Source organism: Emydura macquarii, unplaced genomic scaffold, assembly GCF_026122565.2.
Source record: "Emydura macquarii macquarii isolate MOO-44397 ecotype Brisbane River unplaced genomic scaffold, CSIRO-AGI_Emac_v2 contig_2768, whole genome shotgun sequence".
NCBI lineage: Eukaryota > Metazoa > Chordata > Testudines > Chelidae > Emydura > Emydura macquarii.
The window spans coordinates 2,298,629-2,325,151 of record NW_027132905.1 but is presented as its reverse complement, the minus strand read 5'-3'; the positions used below and the strand labels follow the sequence as shown (position 1 = coordinate 2,325,151).

General features: G+C 42.2%; 1 protein-coding gene across 1 annotated transcript in view; it reads left to right on the top strand.

Moving 5' to 3' along the window:
• The window catches only part of GALNT10 (polypeptide N-acetylgalactosaminyltransferase 10), a 128,798-nt gene that overhangs the window by 83,703 nt on the left and 18,572 nt on the right, over window positions 1-26,523 (top strand). The window contains exons 5-7 of the mRNA XM_067566385.1: window positions 1,654-1,839; window positions 4,485-4,668; window positions 5,535-5,652. Coding sequence (XP_067422486.1) covers window positions 1,654-1,839; window positions 4,485-4,668; window positions 5,535-5,652 — 488 coding nt within the window. The remainder of the gene's footprint in view (window positions 1-1,653; window positions 1,840-4,484; window positions 4,669-5,534; window positions 5,653-26,523) is intronic.

Below are 26,523 nucleotides of genomic sequence, written 5' to 3'. Positions count from 1 at the left end.
GATTCTATGAAATTTCAGCAGTCTTTCAAGACCATTAATGTTTTTTGGAGGAAACTGGTTTAGATGCAATTATTGCTGTAGGGCCTGATTGTGAAAACACTGTAGTCCTAATGAAGTCAATATTGGGAGGATCAGACCCATAGCTCCTGCTTTTCTTTTCTTTCCTTTTTATTACTATGTAAATCGGTATCAGATGTCTTGAAAATAGTTACCTTACTCTGATTTTAGATTATTGGACCAAACATACAATTTATACCTTGAACTTGGCTTTGGATGACTTTTTTTGGCCACAGAGTGGGGAATTTTTTATTCCAGAATGACAAGGAATGGCACGGTTGCACTAAATGAATGATGGTTGTGATTTTTTACTATTTTTTTAATTAACAGTCACTGCCTATACAATGCTGCATGAGGAATGAGTGTTAATATCTTGTCTGGTCTCCCAGAGAGTCGCTTTTTTGAAAGATTTATCCATTCAATTAGAGAAAATTGATTCCTGGTTGCTGCAGAGGATCTGTTCAGAAATGACTTGAAAAAGGTATTAGTCCTTGCTAGAAAGCAATAAATAGTAAAAGTTTTACTGAGTAGACTAACCTGATTTTAATATTTTTCATTATTTTAATTGCTCCAGCTGTACAAATATGTCAGACAAACACCAAAATAAGTTTGATCTTATTGAAGCTATTGGAGATTTTAAATCAGGCTCTGAAGAAGAAAAATGTCAAGTTTACACAAGGAACACTCTAAAAATATTTAAAAGGAATTCAAGGCTAGATTTTGGCTAGTTTTGAATGAACGCAACTGCTGGCAGCATTAAAGGTGGGCTGCTTTTCTAAACTTGGAGCATATCTCAGCGATGTCCTACAGTAGAATCGTATAACTTTACATACAGTGTTGTAACTTTTTATCAGAACAATGATGTTCAGTAGATTTGAGTTTTCAGATGATACCTCACAAGGCATACTTTGTACAAAATTGATCATAGTTTTGTAAAAGTGGTGAACATGGGGTACAGTCTGTCACACTTGTATTGCCCCATCACTGTAGCATCTGAGTTGCAATCAGGTATTCAGTAATCGTCTCTGCACCCTCCCAGCTTATAGAATCTGCTTGGCTAGAATTTTTTTCCTTTTGTTTGGTTATATTTGGGGGTGGGTGCTTGTGTGCTTGAAGAAATTCAGGAAAAACTAATTCAGTATGCGGTATACAATTCTGAAAGTGGTGAGGTCTGTGCTCTTTCTGTGCTTTTTTGGCATAGTGAGTGGGTTGATCCAGTTCCTGAAAAAGCTTGGTTTCCTGCTCTCATGAGCATCCCTGCTGTTAGTCAGTAGTTCCATTTTTATCCCAAGGTTCTGCTAATTAGCTTTTGCTCTTTTGTGTGTTCTCTTGTCTTCCAGATTTTTTCTAGTCTTAAGCTCCTCCATCCTTCTTTATCCTGTTTCTGTGGTCCAAATCTATGAGTAAATTTTGAACCCACCATTCAAAGATTACACCTACTTCTCCTTCCATCTTGCCTAGACACTCTTTCCTGTTAGTGCACTCGTTAGAGGTTGTTCAATATAATGCTCCAAAGACAGCTGTCTAACAAAAAAGGAGGGAGCTACATCTTAAGGAGTGATTGTTTGTCTTCTTTAACTTTACTCTTTTACGCAGAACATCTGAAGAAACGCTTGGAAGACTACATGGCCCAGTTCCCAAATGTGCGAATCCTGCGCACCAAGAAGAGAGAAGGGCTAATAAGAACTCGAATGCTGGGGGCCTCTGTGGCAATAGGGGATGTTATCACATTCTTGGACTCTCACTGCGAGGCCAACGTGAACTGGCTGCCACCTCTGCTAGGTAAGGAGGTTGTTTGAAATGTTTCCTAAAGCTGATCTTCAGCCTGGTAGAAAGCTGATGACAGATGTCGGCATATGGTTTATTGTATGTCCAGGCTGCTGTCGTCTCATTCAGAAATGTCCAAAAGAGAAAACTGACTTTCTAAAGAAAATCCAAGGAGAGCTGTCAATGACATGTAGCCTTGAGAAAAATGCATTTCTCCATGCAAGAGCTATAAAACCCCACAATTTCCCCTTAAACAGTTTGTTTAATTAAAAGCAGAGATCATGTTCTGTTACCTCCCCACTAAGAGAAATCTTGCATAATTTATAGTTTGCTGGAAGAGTAAGCCATTCATGTAGTCATTCAGCAGCTCGTAAAGAGAAATTAGTTGTAGGACATAAAGCTAAGCTTGTAGTTTTTAAATAGCTCTTGACTCTTTTTTTCTATGGAAATATATTTAAGGTAACTTCATAATCTACAAGCATGTGGAAAATCATTTTTTGTGGATAATGTGAACTGCTGCAATGTACACCTAGAATGTATGTGATCCTTTACAAAGTAGTGTTTAAAATAGCCTTTAACAGGGGTGCAGTTTCATAAAGTAAATTCTTTCATATGTATGTTATTAAATGGACAATGTCTTCTTTTCAAGGAAACTGGCTTTTTTCCTGTGCATCTTAATTCTGACGTGCTCCACCCAAGTGCCCTATTAGTCTCATTCTGGACCTTTCTTTAGATGAGACTTCCACTTGTGCCGACCTGCAAGTTTTGCGCAATGCTCAAATAGAAAGTGGGATGAGACCACTCAACCTGGTTTTTTTGCATGTGACCAGTGCCAGGATTTGGATTCTGGACACTTGTAGGACCAGAAAGTCTGTGCCCACTAAACCAGCCACATGACTTATAATGGGCACCTGGTAGTATCTTGTTTACTTAAGGTTGCAAGGCAGTTTGTTTATATAGCATCTTTAGTCCTGAGGAATATCAGACTGCTCTACAAGCTTATTTCAAGTGACATATGTGCCATTGGAATGCAGCCACCTCTGGGGTGAAACATGGCATCTGTCTAGCAAATAATAGCAACAGTATACACCAGGAGGTGAAGAAAAATGCAGTCACAAACTGAAATGAAAAATGGTCTGCTGGGTTCTCAAATAGTAATGCTGTTACTTTCACCGTCTGTCAGTTTGTGTGTCTGGTATTAATTTTGCATGGTGTAAAACATTTGCAACTTCCTGAGCCCCAGGAAATGGAGACAAAAGTTGTCCAAATGCCATTTAAATGAGAACACGTACAGTATGCTTCAAATTAAAAATATAAAACATTTTTGTTACAAATGTTCATTGGAAACTGAAATATATTACCCGTCACTTTGGTTCTTAAAGTTAATTTCTAGTTAAGAAAACTTGTTAATAAAATAAGTATTGAAGTTCCAGATGTCTAGGTTGGAACTAATCCTGTCTCAGTATTTTTCAGCTGGAAGAAAAGATTGAGAGAAGGCGCAGATGTATGTTTCTAGAGCCTGCCAAGATGAGTTATGCCATTAGTCTGAATCACTTCCTGCCAGATTCTGGCACGACACTTCAAAGCTTCCTGGGGTTAGGTGGCATAATGGGTTTTTGCACTAGCTTTCAGCCAATGCAGAAGGAGTTCATATCCAGGTCACTTGTTAAAATGAGTTTTGTGGACTCCGCAAAGTCTTTAGAACATGAAAGACAATCTGTTTAGTCTGGTATTTAAGTGGCAGAGGACCAATGGGAAGGGTGGGGAGATGTCCAGCTATTTTGTTTCCATTTGTGATGTGTTTATTTTTTCTGTCACACCATAGAGTGACTGTCACCATAGTGAGTGCCTTATTTTTCTGTACCATGTGGGTATAATTTAGGATAAATAATTTGTTGATGTCATAAATACATATAACATCAGATAATTTGGTGCAACGTGGAGTTCTGTCCAAGGAAAGCTTTCCAGTATGTCTGAAGTCATGGAATGTAACTGAATCTCATATAGACATACCTGAGTGAGCTTTAACCTTGTTAGCTCAGGTACAGGTAGCAGTGAAGCTGCAACAGCATGGATTTCAACAAGGGCTGTGCAAGCTCACCCAGAACTCTGCGTAATTACTTGGTTGGCTAGCCCACACTGACATCTGTGCTGTTGTATCTTTTCTCCTACCAATACACAAGCTAGCTAGATTAAAGCTAGCTCAGGTACATCTACACAAGCTGCAATTTCATCCCATGATTGCAATGCAGATATGTCCTTTTAGTTTGAGGGTAAAGGGTAGCACAGATCAGAACTGAGGTGCACAATTACCTGGAAAATATCAATCTCAATTAATTCTGGCCAGTATAATTGGTTCCTCATTCTCATATATACTAAACTGACGTGCAATTTTAGGGAAAAACAGAAGCACAAGGCAGAAAATGCATCCATTCTGTGATGAGGCAGCTTCCCTAGATCTGCAGGTGTTTAGTGATGCATTAAAGTTGGACTTTGGTGGTAGAGTTATAACTAGTTGTGTGGTGGTTGTTCTATGATGATAGAGAAACTAGGCTCTTGTTTTAATATTGGTTTCATATCTCTAGATACTTTTCTTGTAACTATTGGTAAAAGTGACCAGTAGCTACATGCTTCCTAACTTATTTCTCTGTGATCCTCAGACCGCATTGCTCGGAACCGCAAGACTATTGTGTGCCCAATGATTGACGTAATTGACCATGACCACTTTGGATATGAGACCCAAGCTGGAGATGCAATGCGAGGGGCATTTGATTGGGAGATGTATTACAAGCGGATCCCTATCCCTCCTGAATTACAGAAACGTGATCCTAGTGACCCCTTTGAGTAAGTTGTTGAAATGCAGAGTGATGATAGATGGCTAACAAAAGGTGCCCTGTTACAGAGTTGCTTACACCTTGTTGTAATAGGAGTCTCAAGTTGGTGGTAAGCTACCCTCTGTTTCTAGCAGCTATTTATTTTCAGTAATAGGTTTCATTCAGACCAGTAACTGGACACAGTCTCTTTCTATGGCTACTTTTTGCAAACTTAATCTCCGCAGACATTAAGTTAATGAAAATTGTAATGTGTAATGTCTAATGTTACCAAGATCCTTGGAACATAAATTTGTGGCATGGCATGAAGGACACGAACAACTAACAAATAGCTCATACGTCATTCTCAGGTAAAACCCTGTAGAATAATTAGAGCAATTTTGATGATTGTTGTGGATTACAGAAATAACCATTTGGATTAAAAACTGTTTTGTTGTTGCTGTGCCTGCCAGCCTTAAAGGCGATAGAACTGTGTCAAATTAACAGTAGCAAAAAACTGAAAAACCACTTTTTGATTGCAAGCCCAGTAACTTATCTTGTTTCCCAGGCTGGCATGCCAAGGAGGATTGCATATGTAACATGTTGGGGTTCCTCCAGGAGAGGGAATTCCTTGTGTCACTCAACAGTGAACCAAGTAGCCAATATGAGAAATGGCGTTGATTGGTTCCGAAGGGAGCCCTGTCCAATCCTCCTGTTGGCAAGGAGTGGGAAAGGGGTGTAAAAGCAAGGACAACCGGTAGATGCTCTGACCAAAGTGCAGAGGCACCAGGAGGAGTGGGTGGTGAGAGAAATATTAATGGTAACTTGTTTTTTTTAATGTTCACCCGAAGCGCTGTGTCTTGAATATGTTTGTAATACAGAGTCTGGTTTTTTCTTAAGGTCTCCTGTAATGGCTGGAGGACTGTTTGCAGTCGATAGAAAGTGGTTCTGGGAGCTGGGAGGGTATGATGCAGGTCTGGAGATATGGGGAGGAGAACAGTATGAAATATCCTTTAAGGTGAGCTATGTTCTCTGAAAATTACTTTTGCTTTGAAAAGATCTTGAAAAGTAAGAAGCTCTCTGAGGCATGGAGCACAAGTTACCTCTTGTGTAAATATGACAAGATATTTGAAAGGTATGGGTGGTTGTAGGATAGTAGATACAAAGAATAGCACTATCCTGAATTAAAAACTAGCTAAGACACAGAAAGCAAAGCATTAGTGATAGTCAATTTGAAATGAGACAAAATATTAATGGTAGTGCCACTGAGTCCGTTCTATATAAGCAAGGCTGGTAGTTCCACCTATTAGTAAGGTTGCTTGATGTTTCCCATTACACGCTCCTGTTTTCAGTTGCTTATAAGTTTCTCAAACTTCAACTGTTTGGGCTGGAATTTTCTATGATGGGCATCTTCCTTAGGAGCATGATTTCTGGAAATTCCAGCCAAAATAGTTCAGTTGTGTTCAAGAACAAGGTTAGGGGAAAATACATTTTGCCCAGGTTGTTTCAAAATATATCTGGCAACCTTTTCTTTGAAAGGCTCTAGCATCCCCATGCTTTGGAGCAGGCCTTGATGGATGTACCTGTTGCTGTCCTTGTGAAAATCACCCAAGCGTGGCCAAGTTATAAGCCTTTGAAAAATCACACATCTTGGACTTTGATTTTAGCAGCTAAAATTTCCAAAGCTTCCATCCTCATTGAGCATGCTCCATTCCCCACAGCTGCTAGTGCTGACCACACTCCATATGTGCCATGCCCACAGAATAGGTGAGTGTGCTCCCTCCAAGCCAAGGCTACAGAAGCAAAGCCAGGCTTCTTCTCTAATGGTTGCTACCGGCCACTGCAGGCTAGGATGGGACTGTGCACTGGAACTGAGAGTAGGGAGTCTGTCTCCTGTACTGTCGATGAAACCCCCTGCTAGAGAATGAAGCCATCTGAGTTGAATGCAGAGGAGACAAAAGTTGGACCAGGGGAGGAAAAGAAGTAGATTGGGACTGATGGCGATAAGGGAAGAAGAATGGGGACTGGGAGCTGGTGAGGGAAATGTGGGAAGAGTGTGGGGGGAACACAGATTATGAGAAGTGTGGAGAGTGGGACTCTCTAGACAAGGAGATTGTAACTTGGAACCAGTGGGAGGATGAAGGGGAGGGGAACCTTCCAACTTCATTGGTAAAGAAAGCAGCCTCCTTTACTATACAACATGATTAATCTCTAGAGTGGGTCCATCATGTGCATTGAATGAGGTAGGGGTCCTGTGGAAATAGTATTGTGTGATCATGTAATGTGTTTGTATCTAATGATATAAAAGAGGTGAGCATTTTCTGAAGACTCAGTGGCAGAGGAAATTCACTGGTGACAAATCTAAGCTAATGGTCATTGGAAGGAATGATTTGAATTACTCGTACACCCACTGAGTTACAAAGTAATTATAACCCTTCACTAAAAAGATCTGTCACTATGAACAGCTCAATGAAAACTTCTGCTCAACATGAAGTAGCAGTGGGAAAAGCAAGTGAGGAATGGGTTGGAAAATACTGAACATTATACCTCTCTCTAAATCAGTAATACACATTCATCTAAAACAGGTTTTCTCAGCCTGTCGATGGTGTCCCAAAATGGGGCTGCAAGAATGAGCCAAAAGGATTGCCAGCACTTCTGATCCAGCAGGGCTAGCTGGCCTTGGTTCCCCACTCTGGACATTGTGACCTCTAGTGCTCAGAGTCACAGTGCTGATTATTTGGCCCAGCTTCCTGTCCATCATGATGACTGGGCAAGCTGGGCCAAATTTGAGTGAGTGATGTCCCTGGGTGCCAGATTGCAATGCCACTCACAGGAATGTGGGGGTGGGCCAAGCCTGAGCAGCACTGCCACCCTGGAGTTCACAACATCTGGAGCAGGGAACTGAGCCCAGCCAGCCACACAGGATTTGAGCTGTAGGAACAGCTAATGCAGGGGAGCACTTAAATGGCGTGAACAGTTGCCAACCTCCTGTGCTTCGTGCCACCTGTTAATTTTAGGAAGGATTCCCAGGAGTTGAGCGAGGGGGCAGACATAGAAAGGATCAGTGGCAGCAGCACCTGTGGTGCCTGTCCTGTTGTCCAGAGCTGTGGGATGAGGATGGGGAGGTTGCTCCTGCTGAGTTCCTTCCTGACAGCATGGGGCTGTTCAGTGGCTGCAGCTGGGGAAGGGGCTCTGCGCAAGGTTTCGTGGACACTGCCTGGCCCTGGAGAGAGTCCCCAAGCCCTGGGAAGTGCTGGGGGGAAGCCACCACTTCTGGAGTTCCCTCAGCCTCAGCATGCACCTTCCCTGAGATGCTGACCCTGGCACAGCCCATTTCCTCCACACACCGAGTCTGATGAACTGTCCTCTTCCTGGGAGAAGGGAATAGGGAGCCTGGTAGCCAGGCTCCAACAGAGAGGGTAGGTTCCTCTGAGGTCTCTACACCCTGGTGTGCGGGCAGCTCCAGGGGCCACTGAGGGAACGATCATTCCTAGCTCTTCCTCATAGACTCTCAGGCGGTTGAATCTTGGTGGTGGAAAGTGGGGGGAGAGCCCAGAGTGTAGCGATGTGGGGCTTTGGGGAAGGCAGAATCTTCCGGATCTTCTTCAGCCCCATCCTGGTGGCCATTGTCTGCTGCACCGCAGAAGTAGGAGCTGCTTGGAGCCAAAGTGCCTCAACAACAGCAGCTACTGCTGCTGGGTTAAAGGGCTGCATTTCCCCATGAAAACAAGCTGATCATCTCTTCTCTGCCCCCTCCCCTTTTCTTGTGCCCCTTCTTGACTTTCTTCTCTCCCCCATCTCCTTTTCTCTTTCCTTCCTATCACATCCTCCTCTTCTCACCCTTTTTTCTCCATCATTCTTCTATCTCCTTCACCCTTATCCATCAGGAGACAGTTGCCGCTTACTTAAAATGGTGGCCACAACACAGTATCCAGATTAAATTTTTGACACCTATCTACGTACAAGTGCCTGGGAAATTTCAGGGGACAGGAGTGGAAATAGGGGAAGACAGACATAAGAATATGGTCAAGAGTTCCCACCAGCATCAGAAGCGAAGACTCCCTAAAATAATTTCTGGCATAATAATGTTCTCTGCCATTGCAAAAAAAACAAGAGCTTCCAGGGACCCAAGTGGCCCCTGAGCCCCCACTGAAAGTTGCCTCCACAACTGCAATCTGAAATGGTACCCCTGTGGGGTGAGTACAGGATGAGTATTGCAAACCAAACCCAGCCCCCCACCCATGTAAAGACTTGTATATGAGGAGGGAGTGAAAAGATTGAGACTTGGTTTAAAGAGTGGAACAAAGAGCATTTGAGGTATAAAAAAGTGTATGGCATAAGAAAAGGTAGATAGGAGCGTGCTATTTCCCATGATATCACTGAGCCTGCCATTTAGAACTCATAAAAAGGGAATGTGTTTATGCTCAATACATCATTAACTGGTGCACCTCAGTCCCACTGGATGTCAGTAGGGCCAGGAGTTTGGTAGGATTCATAAAAGGGTTAGGTATTTATATGGACAGTGAGAACACAGATGTATTGGGATATTTTTACATCAAAATAGATGTAAACTGTCATACTTCAGGGCATAAACTGAGCTCTGATATGGATTAGGAAGACATTTCTCCTAGCTATGCCGTTTCTTGCACTTCCTCTGAAGTGCCCAGCTACTGCCAATATTGGTCTAGATGGAAAACTGATCTAATCCAGAATGGCAGTGTGTATGTGTTTGAGGTTCTGACAATGCTCATTTCATATGAATAAGGCCATTCCATATCCTGTTTGTCACTGTTAAATACTTAGACAGTTGAGGATGACATAAGGAAACTGTATTGGCCGGGCTTTAGTGCTGTTGAGATATCTATATCTTTTATAATTTTCCGTTCTTCTGAAACCATGGAAGTGTGTGTGAAAACTTTCACCTCCTACTTTGATATGTTTTTTCCCCTTACTGACATCTGCAGAACTCTGGCTTCATTTTGTTTTCTGGTGCACGTAGAACTCATTAAGAGTGTCGGGTCAAGATTCTGATGGATGAAGTTCTCTTTTCACAGAAAAGGCACAGCATAGGCAGTGGCTATGCAAACATCTCCATTCTTACCAGTTGGTTGTTTCAGCCCTGACTTAGTGAAGCCAAAAATGAGAATGGATTAGTCTCTAATCAATCAGTCTGACTCCTGACTGCAAAGAGAGAGACTCTGACTGCTCTCATTTCTCAGAAACCCCAAACATTTGGAATAGTAAGTAGCTGACGGTTATGACTTCAGGTCATTACTCAATGGGGAAGGTTATATTAACCACTGCTGATTGCCTGAGCCATTCAGGCCTCAAGGACATTTTTTAATTTCAGGAATAACCACTGACATTGGTCTGGGTGGGGCATAAATTTGTTGAGCAAACATGGTGTCATTGCAACCCATGAGACTTCTGTTTCTGTGTTTCCATGGAATGATGCATCCCGAGTTATGTTCAGTGAATCAGGAAGTGTCAGTGGATTTCATAGACAGAGGGAATGAATTTTTTAAAGGTTAGTTAAAATATATTTGTGTACAGAATGCCCCCTTGCACCGTAGAGGGAATTCAACCCAAAATCTGTTTAACTCAGTTTTGGTTTAATTTGCAATTTTCCTTTGAGTTTGCATTAGCATATTGAGTCTTATGGTCCAGGTTGCTACTGAAAGAAACTAAATGGCCTCAGCATGGGTCCAGCAAGTGGTAGTGCAAACAATGCATGCGAACCATGCAAACAATGCATCTTAGGCAGCCAAAGTCCCTGCTCCAATTCATATCTGGTTTTACTTTCACTAAGTAATTTCATAAATCTGAACAACTTTATGCTATTTAAAGACCTATCAAACTATGTTTATCAGGCAGTTACCACACAATACATGACATTGTCCTCTCACTGTTGATTTACAAAAGGCTAAGTAATAAAGCCATATTGGAAGCCTCTTGTCCTTTCTACTAGAGGAGGGGGGGAAATGCCCCCTTGGAGATTCCATTACAGTTGGATACATTTATCCCTTTCAGTGTTGTGTAGTGAAATTGTGTAGTATTGTAATTCTCTGCAGGAGAGAGCAGAGGCGGCATTCATCCTCTTTCTTTTGGTCCCCTTTTGAAAATGCTAGTTTCCAAGAGCGATGACAGTGGCTATGCAAGCCCTTTGTCTCTCTTATGCCACAGCAGACAGTCACAGTGCTTGATCTACAGGAAACAAGACTACTTCATTCATCTGTTTGCTTATCCCCTCTGAAACACTGTGTTTGATTTCAGTCCAGAGATGGTAATTTATGAAGGGCTAAATTGACTCAAATCAATCTCAGCAAAGACCCCTTTTTCTTTCATAGTGACAGAAAATGAAGCTTTAAATGAAAGAGGCTCAATGTATTTCGGAAATTAAGATAAATTGATACATTCATCTGTGGCTGATAGATTTAATAATTCTGTTGAAATTGCAAGAATAGAAGATTTGTTCATAATAAAAAGACATGCAGATTTTTAGAGCTATGGAATTTCCTGGCAAAAAGGAGGGACACTGTCAAATAATTAAGGCCCTGATTTTAAAGCTAGGGTACCTATTTTTGGATTATTTGTTATTAGGCTTAGTAGAATTTTCCCTTTATTTTTTTGTAATTTGAACAGATATTGATTATTTTAAAGATCTTTTTAAAAATATTTTTATCGGTTAAATTTTCAGTTGTAGGAATTATGGAAGGGAGGTCATACAATAATTATTTCGTAACAGTAGATGTTGACATTCAAAAAGATAGCTAGATAAATTGCACCTCATCTCCAGCCTCACAAGTGCCACCATTACAACACTTTCTGTACACAGTAAAGTGGGGACTCTACATTTCAAGGGAAAGTCATGCCTCACCAACCTGATTGCTTTCTATGATGAGGTGACTGGCTCTGTGGATGTAGGGAAGGCGGTGGATGTGATATACCTTGACTTTAGCAAAGCTTTTGATACGGTTTCTCACAGTATTCTTATCAGCAAGTTAAAGAAGTATGGGTTGGATGAAAGGACTATAAAATGGATAGTGAACTGGCTAGAGCATAGGGCTCAACGAGTAGTGATCAATGGCTCCATGTCTAGCTGGCAACCGGTCACAAGCGGAGTTCCCCAGGGGTCGGTCCTGGGGCCGGTTTTGTTCAACATCTTTATTAATGATCTGGAGGATGGGGTAGATTGCACCCTCAGCAAGTTTGCGGACGACACTAAGCTGGGGGGAGTGGTAGATACCCTGCAAGGTAGGGATAGGATACAGAGTGACCTAAACAAACTGGAGGATTGGGCCAAAAGAAATCTAATGAGGTTCAACAAAGATAAGTGCAGAGTCCTCCACTTAGGAAGGAAGAATCCCATGCACAGCTATAGACTGGGGACCGACGAACTGGGCAGCAGCTCTGCAGAAAGGGACCTGGGGGTAACGGTGGATAAAAAGCTGGATATGAGTCAGCAGTGTGCCCTGGTTGTCAAGAAGGCCAATGGCATATTGGGCTGCATTAGGAGGGGCATTGCTAGCAGGTCACGGGAAGTGATTATTCCCCTCTATTCGGCATTGGTGAGGCCGCATTTAGAATATTGTGTCCAGTTTTGGGCCCCCCAATACAAAAAGGATGTGGACAAGTTGGAGAGAGTCCAGCGGAGGGCAACAAAAATGATTAGGGGGCTGGAGCACAGGACTTATGAGGAGAGGCTGAGGGAACTGGGCTTGTTTAGTCTGCAAAAGAGAAGAGTGAGGGGGATTTGATAGCGGCCTTTAACTACCTGAAAGGGGGTTCTAGGGAGGATGGGGCTAGGCTGTTCTCGGTGGTGGCAGATGACAGAACAAGGAGCAACGGTCTCAAGTTGCAGGGAGGGAGGTCTAGGTTGGACATTAGGAAAAAGTTTTTTACTAGGAGGGTGGTGAAGCACTGGAATGGGTTACCTAGGGAGGTGGTGGAATCTCCATCCTTAGAGGTTTTTAAGCTGCGGCTTGACAAAGCCCTGGTTGGGATGATATAGCAGAGGTTAGTCCTGCTTTGAGCAGGGGGTTGGACTAGATGACCTCCTGAGGTCCCTTCCAACTCTAATATTCTATGATTCTATGATTCTATGATTTTCCAGTAACCATTTTCTTTCTTTGCCTTTTTGTAAGTTTCAATTATCAGTGGAAATAGGTTTTCATCGGTTTGTGTGTATAGAGAAAATGATGTTTAATGACATTTACCAATAAAAATCTAATCCTTCCCAGTCTATAATTGAATGGAAAATGTCTTCTAAATTCTAAAGCCAAATTCACTTCCAGGTCTTAACCAAAACTACATTTTCATTCCCACGAGTTGTAGATGCAGATACTTCCCTATACTTTTGGGTGTTTGAACCACTATATCAGATTTGTCCCTGCTAAGTGTATCATCTAACACCCACCTGTGGTTGCTTTTCCTTCTACAAGTGCATCCTTCCCTCCTCCTGGGCATGTAGGCCGTGCTTACTCATGTAGCTTGTAACATACACTGCAATTTACATCAACTTGTTTTAGCTTCTTACATTTTACTTTAAATCAGCACTCTTACTGAGAAATTGAAATAATGATACTGTTCACATAGAAACTTATAGTATTTTTGCTCTTCTGTTTCAGAGCAGACAGACAACTGTAACAAGTTAATATTCCCATTGTCATTAAGGTCCATTCCCTTTAGGAAAGCAAACAAAACAGTCATGTTGGCTTCTGCTCTCTAGTAAAGGTAATGGGGAAGTGTGACAGGTGACACTCCCCTCTCGTGAGTGCCTCTTGTTGACTGCATGTGGTGCTGCCATCTCTTTTCTTTCTGTAGGTTGTTGACTTCGTTAGGCAGGTCTTCAGTGGCTCAGTCTTCTGGCCAAATTACACAGTCAAAATTGATCTCCTTCCTGGGGGATAGGTAACAAAAGCCCAGCTGAAAGTCTAAACAAACATCCAGACAAATTATTCTTCTCCTCCTTTTGGCTTATTCTTCAGCCTGCTTCCTGGCTTAGTTCTCAGCCACTTCTGGGCTAACTTTAAGTCCTTCCCCATCCTCTTACAGAGAACTGATTCCCAGGCAGCTTTCCATGGAGTCCCTCTTGCTGTCTTTCACTTGCTGAAGTTCCCTCCTCCTTGGCCTGCAGAGTTCTTCTTTGCTCCTTTAGCTGAACACTACCCCCAGGGCTTTTTCCTTGGAGACCCTTTATATTCACAGGTTCTCACTGCCCCAGCTCTCCAGCCAGGTCATCTCTCAAGTTCAGTCCCCTTGTGGGGTTGCAAAGAGTTGTCTGTCCTTGCCAGGGTCTTCAGCCCCATCTCTGAGCCCTTTAAACTACAGCCTTTTGTTCAGGCTTCTAAAGAGGCCTTGGCTTCTTCTCAGGGCTTAGGCCACTTCCCTAGTGACCAGTGGGGGAACATGAGCCCTATAAACAGCAGCCACATGCCACTGCTTCCAGTTTGTTGCTGCTATTCCCTGGGCCTTTTCCCACATAGCCCCTTTTCTTTCACCCATTATCTTAGTGTCAGGTCCTCTCCAGAGCAGAGCACTCTTCCTTACCCCTCTAGTCCCAGACAGGAACTGACCTGTTCAGGCCCTGCAGCTGGCCTCTGATTGGCTGCTTCTGTGCAACATTTCTAGGCAACCCTGGAGGACCCATCTTTACTGCTTCTTCTTGGGACAGGGTGTGATAGGATCAAAGGACCTTGAAGGGTCTGGGACACCCCCATCACAAAAAGACATCGATGTTCAGCAAATGGGAAAGGGCGTAGCCAGAGGAGGGATTAAAATTTCTTAACCAAAGCATGACTCTTTAAATTGATGATACACAAAGATGAGGTTAAATTGCACAAGAAGAAAGACATAGAACACTGGAGAGAAATCCTTTTAAACCTTGGGCATGTTCAGATTCTGATCCAAAGTTTTCAGCTCAGGGAAAAACTATTTTATCTAATATTGCATGTGTGCACACCTCATGGAACCCTGTTACTAGCTCAGATATTATGTAATCTGTATTTTATGTAGCAGGTTTAGAGGGCAAAGTTTTCCATACAAGTGTCAATATTTTTAAGGTGGTTGGTAGCCTATTGAATTGGTGAAATCTGCTAATACACACAACTAAAAGTTGATGGAGTAGAATTAGAGGGTTGTGAAGCATTGACCTGTTCTGTCAGGGATTGAAGAGCTGTTCCTTTCCACTGTGACTGTACCCTTTACAAATCATAGCAACTTCCTGGAATAGATGGAAGGAATGATAGGCTGCTTATGCTCATTTTGGTGGGGAAGGAGTTGATCTCACAGCTAGAAAAAACCATACTCTAATTTATAAATCTCCTCTCTCGGAACAAAGACCCTGTCTACAGGTTGGACTTAAGTATTTGCTCCTCTAGGGCTTCTTCAGCCATCAGCAGTTCATACTAATGGAATTTTTCCTTGCCCTCTAATTTCAAACTGTATCAACAGTATCCGTTCTAGCTACACTTACCCTGAATCACTAGCCATGTGGTCAATTAAAGCAAAGTAGGTAAGTTGTTGTTAGGCACTACAATAATAAGAGTCAGGGCCAAGGACCCCAATGTGCTGGGTACTGTGCAAAACAGCAGTCCCTGTCCCCAAAAGTTTACAGTCTAAGAATAAGACAAGACAACAGATGGATGCAGATCAATGGGGGAGAGTACATGGAAACAGTGCAACATTACACAGGCAGCAGGAGAGAAGTCTGCGACTGGGCAATTCACAACTTTGGGTAAGTCAGTTTTGGCTTCTCTCTGCAAAAGTCAGCAGTATTTCATTTTCCTCAGCTGCCATAACTGTAAACATATCAACTAAGAGATCCCAGAGAAGCAAAGCTCATTAACAAGTAATTAATTGTCAAGCAATAGGAAAGCTATCTTTCCATATGGAAGACTGAAAATGTTGATGCCTATCAAAAATGAGATTTGTTTGCTTAATGATAGGTTGCAAAAGGCAGGGGTGCAGGAAGAAAAAAAATCCCTAGAATCTGTATCAAGGCTTTGGTTATTGTCTAAGCATCTCTAATTGTTGGACACCATATCAGGGTAATAGTTTAAATTACATGAAAACACTGCGTTTTGTGGAGAGCATGCCCAAATAGATGAATCCTATGCAATATAATGAAAAGTGGCAGGAAGCCTTGCAACTTTAAGCTTAACACAGCTGTGATACCAAGTATCTGGTACTTCAGGATGCCACCCCAAATGTGAAGTAGAGAGATGGGAATTAGGGGATAAATAAAAAGGTGTTTCACCCAAAGTCAAAATGACTTCCCCTACGAGACTGCAGTCCTTCTCTAGAAAGTGAAATACATATTTATTACAGGCTGGACTGTAACACTAACTATTACTGAGGTTACCTGTCACTTCCCATTATGAGACAGTATTTTCAGTTGCTTATAATTTTGGCTAACTTTAACCATTTGGCCTGAAATGGTTCATACTGAGTGTCTGCCTCAGGCTGATTTTTTTGAAAAATTTCAGCCAAAAAAGTTATTTATGTGGAGGAGGAAAGTGTCTAATATTGAATGCAGAGGGGAGAACAGTTATACCTGGATGGGGAGGGGGAGTAGACTGGGACTAGAGACAAAACTACTACTCCGGCTTTATGGCCAGAGTGAATTCTTTTAAACCAGGACCTTCAGAAAGCCCTGGTTACTTTTGCTAATTCCGAACAGGATACCTGTTTAAACATGCAGGAAAGACAGACTGCCACTTTCAAACACCTGAATGCCTTCCTTGTTGAGCCACTTCTTAATTTTGACCATTTCACATCGCTGATTGTGATTTCTTTCTATTGTTTGGCGAACCCTGGGTGTTAAATTTACCCATGAAAGCCAGCCTTCAAAAAAGGTTACGTAGCACGAGCGTTAATGTTTACCCCTACTGCACAAGTCAATGAGACATTATTCCATGTAGGCCAGGAATAATTTTCACAGTATAGTAATGTTTAGGGTTTTTGGAAGAGGGGTTACACAGTATTTCTTATACAATACCCGACAAAGGCCCTAGTGTTGACATAGTTGTATCAGGAAAAGTGATTGTCCATATAGTTTGTTTATTCAAAGAACTGGTATAAGTTATATTGGCAAAAGCACTCTTTTGCTATTAAAATTGAGTTTATGCTAGCAGGATTAGCAGGTATACTGGCAAACCTTTTCTAATGTAGACCACTCACAAAGCTTATTTATGTTTTGTAAGGCATTCAGATATCACAGTGATGAGCACAGCAAAAAAACTGAGATGTCTGATGTTTTGCACCTCGCCCCACTCTCAAACTGTTGACTGCGCCATGTACATTGCCAGCATTATGCTAGGTAGCGGAGCAGGCCCATGGACACGGTGACTGTAGAATGAGGGAAAAGGGATTGGAAACTGGCCATTTCTGTGGTGAAAAACACCATTGGTGGCTGGATTTTTGTTCTTAAATAGTGAGAAAACCACAGATCTTAAATAACAGGAAGTAGTTTCCCCATATCATTCCGGTCAGATTCCTGGTTGCAGTTGGAACATTACACACTGACTTCTGGGCTGGCTTCGTTTTCCTATGTATGATTCCCTCCATCCCTTAAAAGAAACAGGAATTGCCACACACAGGCCAGTGATCCATCTGACTATCCCAGTATTCAGTCTTCTATTGTAGCCAAGAGGAAAGGGTAAATTGTTTTCTCCTTTCTTCCTGTTTTCTGTTCCTCTTCTTCCCCCACCCACCGCCACTGAGAGGAATGTGTACACTTGCACCAACTTGCATAATAAAGTACCACCACAGGGAACCATTCTTCTGCTTCAGCACATCAGGTGTAATGGGAGGATTTCATAACCTCTGTAATTTTAACTGCAGGTGCTGTGCTTATTCATATGTGCCTAATCCTTTTTTGAATATTGCTAACCAGTTTGCATCAAGAATATCCTGGAGTAAGCAGATTACACAGGTTAATTATGCTAAGCATTATAAAAGCATTTCTTTCTCTCTGTATAAATTAGTTGCCTCTTAATTTCATCATGTGCCCTTTTGTTCATATTATTGGAAAAGGTAAATAGGAGCACCCAGCAAGTAGTGTCTGCCATTCATTATTTTATATACCTCCTATTACGTTTCCTCTCTGCCTTCCCAAACTACATTGACCTAGTCTCTGTGATTATTCAGTGTTTGGAAGCCACTGTCCAGCCCCGATACCTCTAATTTACCTAGTAAATACTAAAGAGTACCTATCTTTAAAAAGGGACACAAAAAGGACCCAGGGAATTATAGACCAGTCAGCCGAACTTTGATACCTGGAAAGATACTGGAGCAAATTATTAAACAATCAGTTTGAAAGCACCTCCAGGATAACAGGGTTATACAATGTAGTCTGTATGGATTTGTCAAGAACAGATCACGCCAAACTGACCTGGTTTCCTTTTTTTTGACAGGTTTACTGGCCTAGTAGATGGGGGAAAGCAGTAGATGTGATATATCTTAATTTTAGTGCAGCTTTTGATACAGTCCCACATGATATTCTCATAAGCAAACAAGGGAAAGTCATCTAGATCAGTGTTGCTCAACGACCAGTTCATGGACCCCGCCGATCTCTGAGACTTCCCTAACACAGTTTAGAAAGGCAGAAATCCTGTTCCTAGTATCAAAAAGGTTGAGAAACACAGGTCTAAATGAAATTACTATAAGGTGGGTGCACAACTGGTTGAAAGACCGTACTCAGAATAGTTATCAGTGGTTTCTCTGTCAAACTGGGAAGGTATATTTAGTGGGGTACTGCAGAGTCAGTCCTGGGTCCAGTACTAGTCAATATTTTCATTAATGACTTGGATAATGGAGTGCAGAGTATCTTTATAAAATCTGCAGATGATACCAAGCTGGGAATGGTTGCAAACACTTTGGTGGACAGCATTAGAATTCAAAATGATCTTGACAAATTACAGTATTGGTCTATATTCAACATGATGAAATTCAATAAAGATAAGTGCGAAGTATTTCATCTAGGATGGAAAAATCAAATGAACAACTACAAAATGGGGAATAACTGGCTAGGTGTTAGCAGTGTTGAAAGAGATCTGAGAGTTATAATGGATCACAAATTGAATGAGTCAGCAATATGATGCAGTTGTGAAAAAGGCTAATATCATTCTGGGGTGTATTAACAGGAGTATTGTGTGTAAGACACGGGAGGTAATTGTACCTCTCTCTACTTAGCACTGGTGAGGCTTCAAACTGAACTACTTTGTCCAATTCTGGATGCCACACTTTAGGAAAGATGTGGACAAATAGAGAGTCTGGAGGAGAGCAATAAAACTGATAAAAGGTTTAGAAAATATGACCTATGAAAAAAGGTTAAAAACCAAGAAAACTGGGCATGTTTAGTCTTCAGAAAAGACTGAGGTGGGACATAAATCTTCAGATATGTTGAGGACTGTTATAAAAAAGATGGGAATCAACTGTTTTCCATGTCCACTGAATGTAGGACAAAAAGTAATGAACTTTATCTGCAGTGAGGGAGATTTAGGTTAAATATTAGGAAAAACTTTCTAATTATAAGTGTAGTTAAGCTCTAGAATAGTTTTCCAAGGGAACTTGTGGAATCCCCATCATTGGAGGATTTTAAGAACACAGTTGAACAAATACCTGTCACAGATGGGCTGTTTACTTGGTCTTGCCTCAGCAGAGGGATCTGGACTTGATAACCTCTTAAGTTCCGTTACAGCCCTATATTTCTATGATTGTATGTATTAGGAGTTGAAATTGTTCCTTTCTTGTGTGTTACCTTGTATGGCAATTGTCTACACTAAAGTTCAGCTGCCATTATGTTGCCTATTTTTACCTAGTTTGGCCCTTCTGTGACTGTCCTAATTATCCCTGGTCTGTCATCATCACTAAACTACCATTCCTTCAGCTACTTCTTGCAATGGTTAATAAATGTGATTCTAGTACTAATTCTTGGGTCTACGAAAATACAAATAGAAAGCTCTCCATGTAAAGTCAAAAGATGAATGAAACCAGTTTCTATGATGAGCCAATGTATGATGCTTCTCTCCAACCTGTTTTCATTTATTGTTCATTTTAGTTGTATTATATCTTGGACTTTCCTGTTTTCTGCTCCCAATGGAATGTCTTTGGCTTTTATTGCCTTAGTTCAGTAACCCATATTTTTAGGGTTCAGTTTTGTGAATGTCAGCCATGAACTTGAAATTGCTAAGCATTTTAAATGTATGAGTGAGACAAAGTGGGTGGTGAGGTGATATCTTTTGTTGGATCAACTTCTGTTGCTGAAAGAGAAGCTTTCGAGCTACATGGAGTTCTTCTTCGGGTCTGGAAAAGGTAGTCAGTGTGTCACAGCTAAATACAAGGTGGGACAGATTTAGCATAAGGGATAAACATGTTGCAGGAGACCATTTCAGAGGAAGTGGGCAATTAACACCTCTACAGTCCTATTATAAAGGACATTAGTGGTTTACAGATGGTTGAATTGAGTCATAAAACCACGGTCTCTGAGAGCTTGTCTACATTTGAAATGCTACAGTGGCACAGCTGCAACGCTTCAGAATTGACACTAACCTACATCAATGCCGGGGGCGGGAGGGGGAGGTAATCCACCTCCCCAAGAGGCGGTAGCTAAATCAGCGGAAGAATTCTTTTGTCATCCTAATTCTGTCTACAGTGGCGTTTAGGTCATTTGAATTACACCACTTGGATGTGGATTTTTCACACCTCTGAGCAATGTAGTTAAACTAACTTAATTTTCTAGTGTAGACCAGGCCTGAGTACATTATTTAGCATAAGGGCTAAACACGTTGCAGGAGACCATTTAAAATGAACTGGGAAATTAACACCTCTACAGTCATAGGACAGCATCTTCAACAGACAACGTGGGATCTTAAATTCATAACTCTGCTAGACTCTAAAAATAATTGGTCCCATCTTGTATTTAGTGGTGACACTGATTACCTTTCCCAGATCTAAAGAAGAACTCTTTTTAGCTCAAAAGCTTGTCTTTTGCCAATAGAAGTTGTTCTAGTAAAAGATATAACCTCACCCAAATTGTCTTTCATATCCTGGGGCCAACATGGCTACAACACTGCAAAAAAATCTGAGTAGTCAGTCATTCCCATGTAAGAATACCTAGATACTACAATGATGGGTACCCTAGAAATACCTCTTCTGCTTTCCTTTAATTAGTAACTCTACTGCCCATGCTGACTGTCTCCTTATCTCAGTGACAGATAAGGCCTCTTGCGTTTATTCTGGTGATCACAAATTGCTGTACTTCTCTATGTCCTCCTCCAGAATCATCAAATGGGAACACTTTCCCAATTTCCACAGTATGAAACAGGTTGCACATTCTACAATAAGTCCAAATACTTTGGAGTTACCATCTTCATGGTTCATCTCTGTGCTTCCCTCCTGACACCCCGCCTGCTACATTAGCAGCACATTTCTGATTTACATTTCACCTTTGGCCTCACTGTAGGTGCCTAGTACAGGGCACAGCTGCAAAGGGGTTGCATCTGACAATGTTGCTAGTTTCTTTGCTCAAATTAGCACCAATTGTGAGCCTTCACTGCTTATTCTGGGCACGTACTCAGGCAATTCTCCAGCAGCTCACATGTTTGCCCACAGTGAAGCAGGCCAAGCATTCTACTGCTCTCTTAAATCAGTGCAGATCACTTAATTCTACAGGAGCTCAGCTTTGGATAAAGGGCAGCCTCTTTCCCTTCTCCCACTTGTTTGAAAGGCAGAGATGATCTCAGTCTATCACCTAGCACAGCAGTCTCTGTTCATCCCTTGCTACGAAATAAAGCCTGGATCAGGCTGCAAACTAGGCTTCTACCAAATACCAGCAGGAAGATAGAAAACACCCCAAAATGGGACTGGACACTTCTGCTGTTACGTGAAATACTCCAAACTGTGGGGCGGGTCCCCACCAACTCTGCCTGCTGCAGGAGGGGAGTGCTTTGTGCTGTCTCACAGTTCACATTTCTTTTTGCTATCTTAATCCCCTCTAGAGAAATAAGTTGTGACTTTGGTGGTGGCTGCCACTCCCAGTAAATGGGGCTGAGATCTGCTTATTTGCTCTTTCCTACAGTTTCCTTTGCTCTCGTCTTTTCTGTTATGCAGAGAACTGCCTGATCTATCCACTGCCTGCTTTCTCTCCCACCTGCCTCAGAGATAGCAACCATACACCAGCAACCTCATCACCACTCTCCTTCTGTCCAACCACTTGTCCCTTATTTTCCTGTTCCCCTTGTAGACAATAGAAGGTTGGCTTTCTTTTCAAGGTCTGGCTGATCCCTTTGCTGCCTCCACGTTCTCCATGGGGCACCATCTGGTCATTCTGGCACATTCTCCTGTAGACTTTGTATGTCTAGGTAGTTTTGAATTATACTCAGTACTATGTTTTTCCCTGAAGTCTTGTGTGACATTGCTACTTGCAGTGGCAGAAAGGGAATTGACTAGCATAACATTAGGATAGTGGAAAAGGGGTGAAATAATACTTTGTTTCCCTATCATATTCCATCAGAAGTTCTAAATTACTTTGCAGATAGTGAATGAAACCTCACAGTCTCCCAGAGAAGACTGGGATAATATAACCTGTCTTAGAGTTCACCTGCCTAACATCATACACCCAGGACTACAAACGAGGGGTGAGAAATCCTGGCCTCATTGCAGTCAGTTGCAAAACTCTCATTGACTTCAATGGGGCCAGGATTTCACCCCAGTTCTCCTGATTTCAGTCCAGGCTTTAGCCACTAGACTACCTCCCTTCAAGACCCCGGATTGCAATAGTTATGTTTGTTTCCATTATTCCCAAAAGAGATCTGATTAGATCACCAGATGAGTTACTGCCTCCCTGACTGGCTTTATCTGTAGTCCTCAAGGAGCTTTACTGAAGGCTACTAGAGCCTAGAAGCTTGTCTCATCAAACTGAAACTTTGATATCTACTCTCATGGTACCCGAGGGGGAGGGGGGAGATAGGGAGCTCCATATTATATCGACTCTACTCAGAGTAAACACAGAATCACCCACCCCAGCTGTGGTTTTAATGTGGAGAAAAGCAACAGATCTTGGCAAACATTCTTGTGAAGGCACATAGTCCTGCCCTACAGAAAAGGAAAGTTGTCTCAGCACTTTATTTTAAAATGTTGTATTTTTAGTGTTGTGTTGTGATGCCTCATACAGATTAACTGTATTGCTTATTTAAAACCACCAAACATGGGTAATTGATTTCATTCATTCTCTCAGCTGGCATGCATCTATTTTGGGTTTGTTTGCCAGAGTTATTCCTTGATAAACCCTTGATTATGTATATCTTTTTCAGTGCTAACTTTCTATTTCTTTCTGTTAGCTGTGTTTTGCTGATGCATGTCACACTCCCCTCCCCCTTCAGTTTTATAGATAAGAGCTGGTAATTGTCTTTATGAAGGCTGTAATGAATTCTGTCATCACACAATGAAGCTTGATAATAAAACAAATTAAAGCAGCAATGAAAATGAATGGGAAGCATGCTTTAAAATTAGATTTGTACTTCTTGAGTGCTACATTGTCACTTACAGAATGAGGAAATATTAAAAAGGTACCAAAAGCTAAGCTGAATATATTTGAAAGATCCTTGTGGTATGTCAGCAGCTTGCATGAAGCTTGCAGCTGCATTCACAGGGTGCTGCAATTGCACAAAAGTCAGTAGGCAGCTAAATATTTTAAATCGTGGTCAGAAAAGTGGATGTAGAAATTACTATAGTTATGTTCCATGTTCTTTCAGTAATTTACTTGGCTTAATAGTCTGTTTTATCCTAGGATCTTTTGTAATGGTGTCTTCTACTGTGATTGTAATCTTCTCTGATGCCAGGTGACTTGCATTAATTATATTGACTTCCTTTGTAAAGTGCTTTGAGATCAACTGATGAAAAGTGCTATATAAGAGCTAGGGATGCTTCTGCATGTTTAGTCTAAGCCTATTTTTCTGATCTGTGTAGGTTCTCGCACCCTGTTCAACCCCATAGGATCTGAGTGCTATCCAAAAATTGTAAATCTATGGCCTGTCTTAGCTCCTCTAGCAAGGGAGTTCCATGGCAGCTGATCTTATTCCTACTGTCTGAGAAGTTCACTCTTCCGATGGCTCACAGTTGCTTTAGGGAGTCATGGTCCTGGGGAGGAGAGTCTTTGGGGTAGCTTGAGCCCAGTGCACTGAGATTCTTGAAGATTAAGACCAGGACTTGGTAGTTCCTAGGCAGATAGTGGGTGGATCCAAGCTCATATTGGGCAATGTGCTCCTGTCAGGCTGTATGTTATAAAGTGGCAGCTGTATTCTGAACCAGTGGAGGCTCTTTAGATTCTGTGGATTCCCCCCCAAGTGTGATGGGTTATAACAATCAAATGTGGTAGGCATGCGCGTGATCACCATGGCCAGGGCTATGTCTGACAAGATGGGATGGAGTCTTCCATTACTGTTGTTGCTGTGTGGGTGACCTGTTTTAGAAGTCCAAGGATGGTGTTATCTTGGGGCAGGAGAAGAAAGGGCTCTAGGGCACATGTACTCTTGCTCTTTTTATCTTTTCCCTTTCATATCCCTCACATAGTGAAGGTGAAGCAGGAGGGAAGACCAGAGTGAATGTGGGGCATGGAATGATGAAACGAGAAAATGAGTCAAAAGAGAAGGCACAGGGGTGGGTAGTGGTTTAAGTTTTTTTTAGAAAGTGGGTAAACTAATCTAAACTAAATTCCATATTCCCTAAATTAGAAGTTGATAAACTCATTTACCTAAGTTTATCTTTGACTACACTGTTGGGGGTGGGAGAGACTGCTTATAAGTTTTAAACTTAGTTTCAGGCTATCCTTTTATCTGCACACAGTGCTCATGCCCTGGGATTAGGAAGAGCACAGCTGGTACAGCCTCCCACAGGAGTAATGCCTTAGGTAGGAGCAAGGAGACATTATTTCTTGGCCTTAGTGAATCCTTCAGCCTTATTGATCACTTAAGGTCTGCAGGCTTTCCCTGGTTTAGAAGGCTCTGCGGTCGTTGTCCTTTTCCCAGTGCAGATCGTCTGTGGAACTGCTAAGCTCCAGGTTTTTCCAGGAGGTCTCTCCAGGTTTCTCTTGCTTCCCAAATTCCATACTTTGAATCCTGCTGCCTGTCCCAAAAGCCTTGCGGAGCTGCTGAAGCCCACAGCAGATCTGCATTATGTGATTTAAAATATAGAATCATAGGACTGGAAGGGACCTTGAGAGGTTATCTAGTCCAGTCCCTTGCTCTTATGGCAGGACTAAGCATTATCTAGACCAGTGGTTCCCAACCTGTGGCCCGGGGGCCAAAAGTGGCCCATGAGGGTTTTCATAGTGGCCCATGGTTCCCCTCCTGCCTGGCTGCAGAAGGGATCCCCTGCCTAAGGACCCAGGCAGAGTGCATTCCGTGGAGCTAAAAGACCGGTGCAGGCTCCTTGCTGCAGCCAGGGGGGTCAGAGATCAGCGCTCCCCTCACCCTGGCTGTAGCTGGGAGCAAGGCAAAGCGCTCCGCCTGGGTCCATAGGCACTGGGACCCCTGCTAGAGCCAGAGGGAGGGGCAGTACTGATCTTCCATCCCCCTGTCTGCAGAAGGAAGCCTCTGCCTAGGGACCCAGATGGAGCGCACAGGGCTACAGGATGCATGCAGTTTCCCTGCTGCAGCCAGGGAGATGGGAGATCAGTGAAAAGGCAGCCTCTTCAGCGAACTCATTCCGTCTGGCTGCAGTGAGGGGGGACCTGCTGGCAGAGACTGGTGGCCCTTCAGGGTTGTAAAAATGATATCTGTGGCCCTCGAGTGAAAAAGGTTGGGACTCACTGATCTAGACCATCCCTGACAGGTGTCCCTCTAACCTGCTGTTAAAAATCTCCAATGATGAGATTCCACACCTCCCTAGGCAATTTATTCTAGTGTTTAACTACCCTGACAGGCAGTTGTTCCTAATGTCCAACATAAATCGCTCTTGCTGCAATTTAAGCCCATTGCTGCTTGTCCTATGCTCAGAGGTTAGAGAGAATCTCCCTCCTCCTTGTAACAACCTTTTATGTACTTGAAAACTGTTGTCATGTGCCCTCTGTCTTCTCTTCTCCAGACTAAACAAACTCAGTTTTTTCAATCTTCCCTCATAGATCATGTTTTCTAGACTTTTAATCATTTTTGTTGCTCTTTTCTGGACTTTCTCCAGTTTGTCCTCATCTTTCCTGAAGTGGGGTGCCCAAAACTGGACACAATACTCAAGTTGAGGCCTAATCTGCGTGGAGTGGAGCAGAAGTATTATTTCTCATGTGTTGCTTACAAATCTTCTGCTAATACATCCCAGAATTATGCATGGGTTTGTTTTTTGTTTTTTTGCAACAGTCACACTGTTGACTCCTATTTAGCTTGTGATCCACTATGACCCCCAGATCCCTTTCCACAGTACTCCTTTCTAGGTAGTCCCTTCCCATTTTGTATGTGCAACTGATTGTTCCTTCCTAAGTGGAGTACTTTGCATTTGTCCTTATTGAATTTCATCCTATTTACTTCAGACTGTTTCTCTAGTTTGTCCAGAACATTTTGAATTTTAATTCTCCAAAGCACTTGCAGATCCACCCAGCTTTGGTATCATCCGCAAATTGCTAAGTGTATTCTCTCTACCATTTATCTGAACCATTGATGAAGATATTGAACAGAACCAGACCCAGAACTGATCCCAGCTGGACCCCACTCAAGGTGCCTGTATAATACTGAATTCTTGGTCCCTTAGTCAGTAGAACTTTTGATATGTCCTAGCAGTGAAATTCTGTCCCAGCCACTGCTACAACCTGACCCTAATGTAACTTGTATCATACAGGAATTAGAGTGAGGAGCTCTGCAAAGTAATACCACTCGGATAGTACCATTAGAAAGGACAGCTG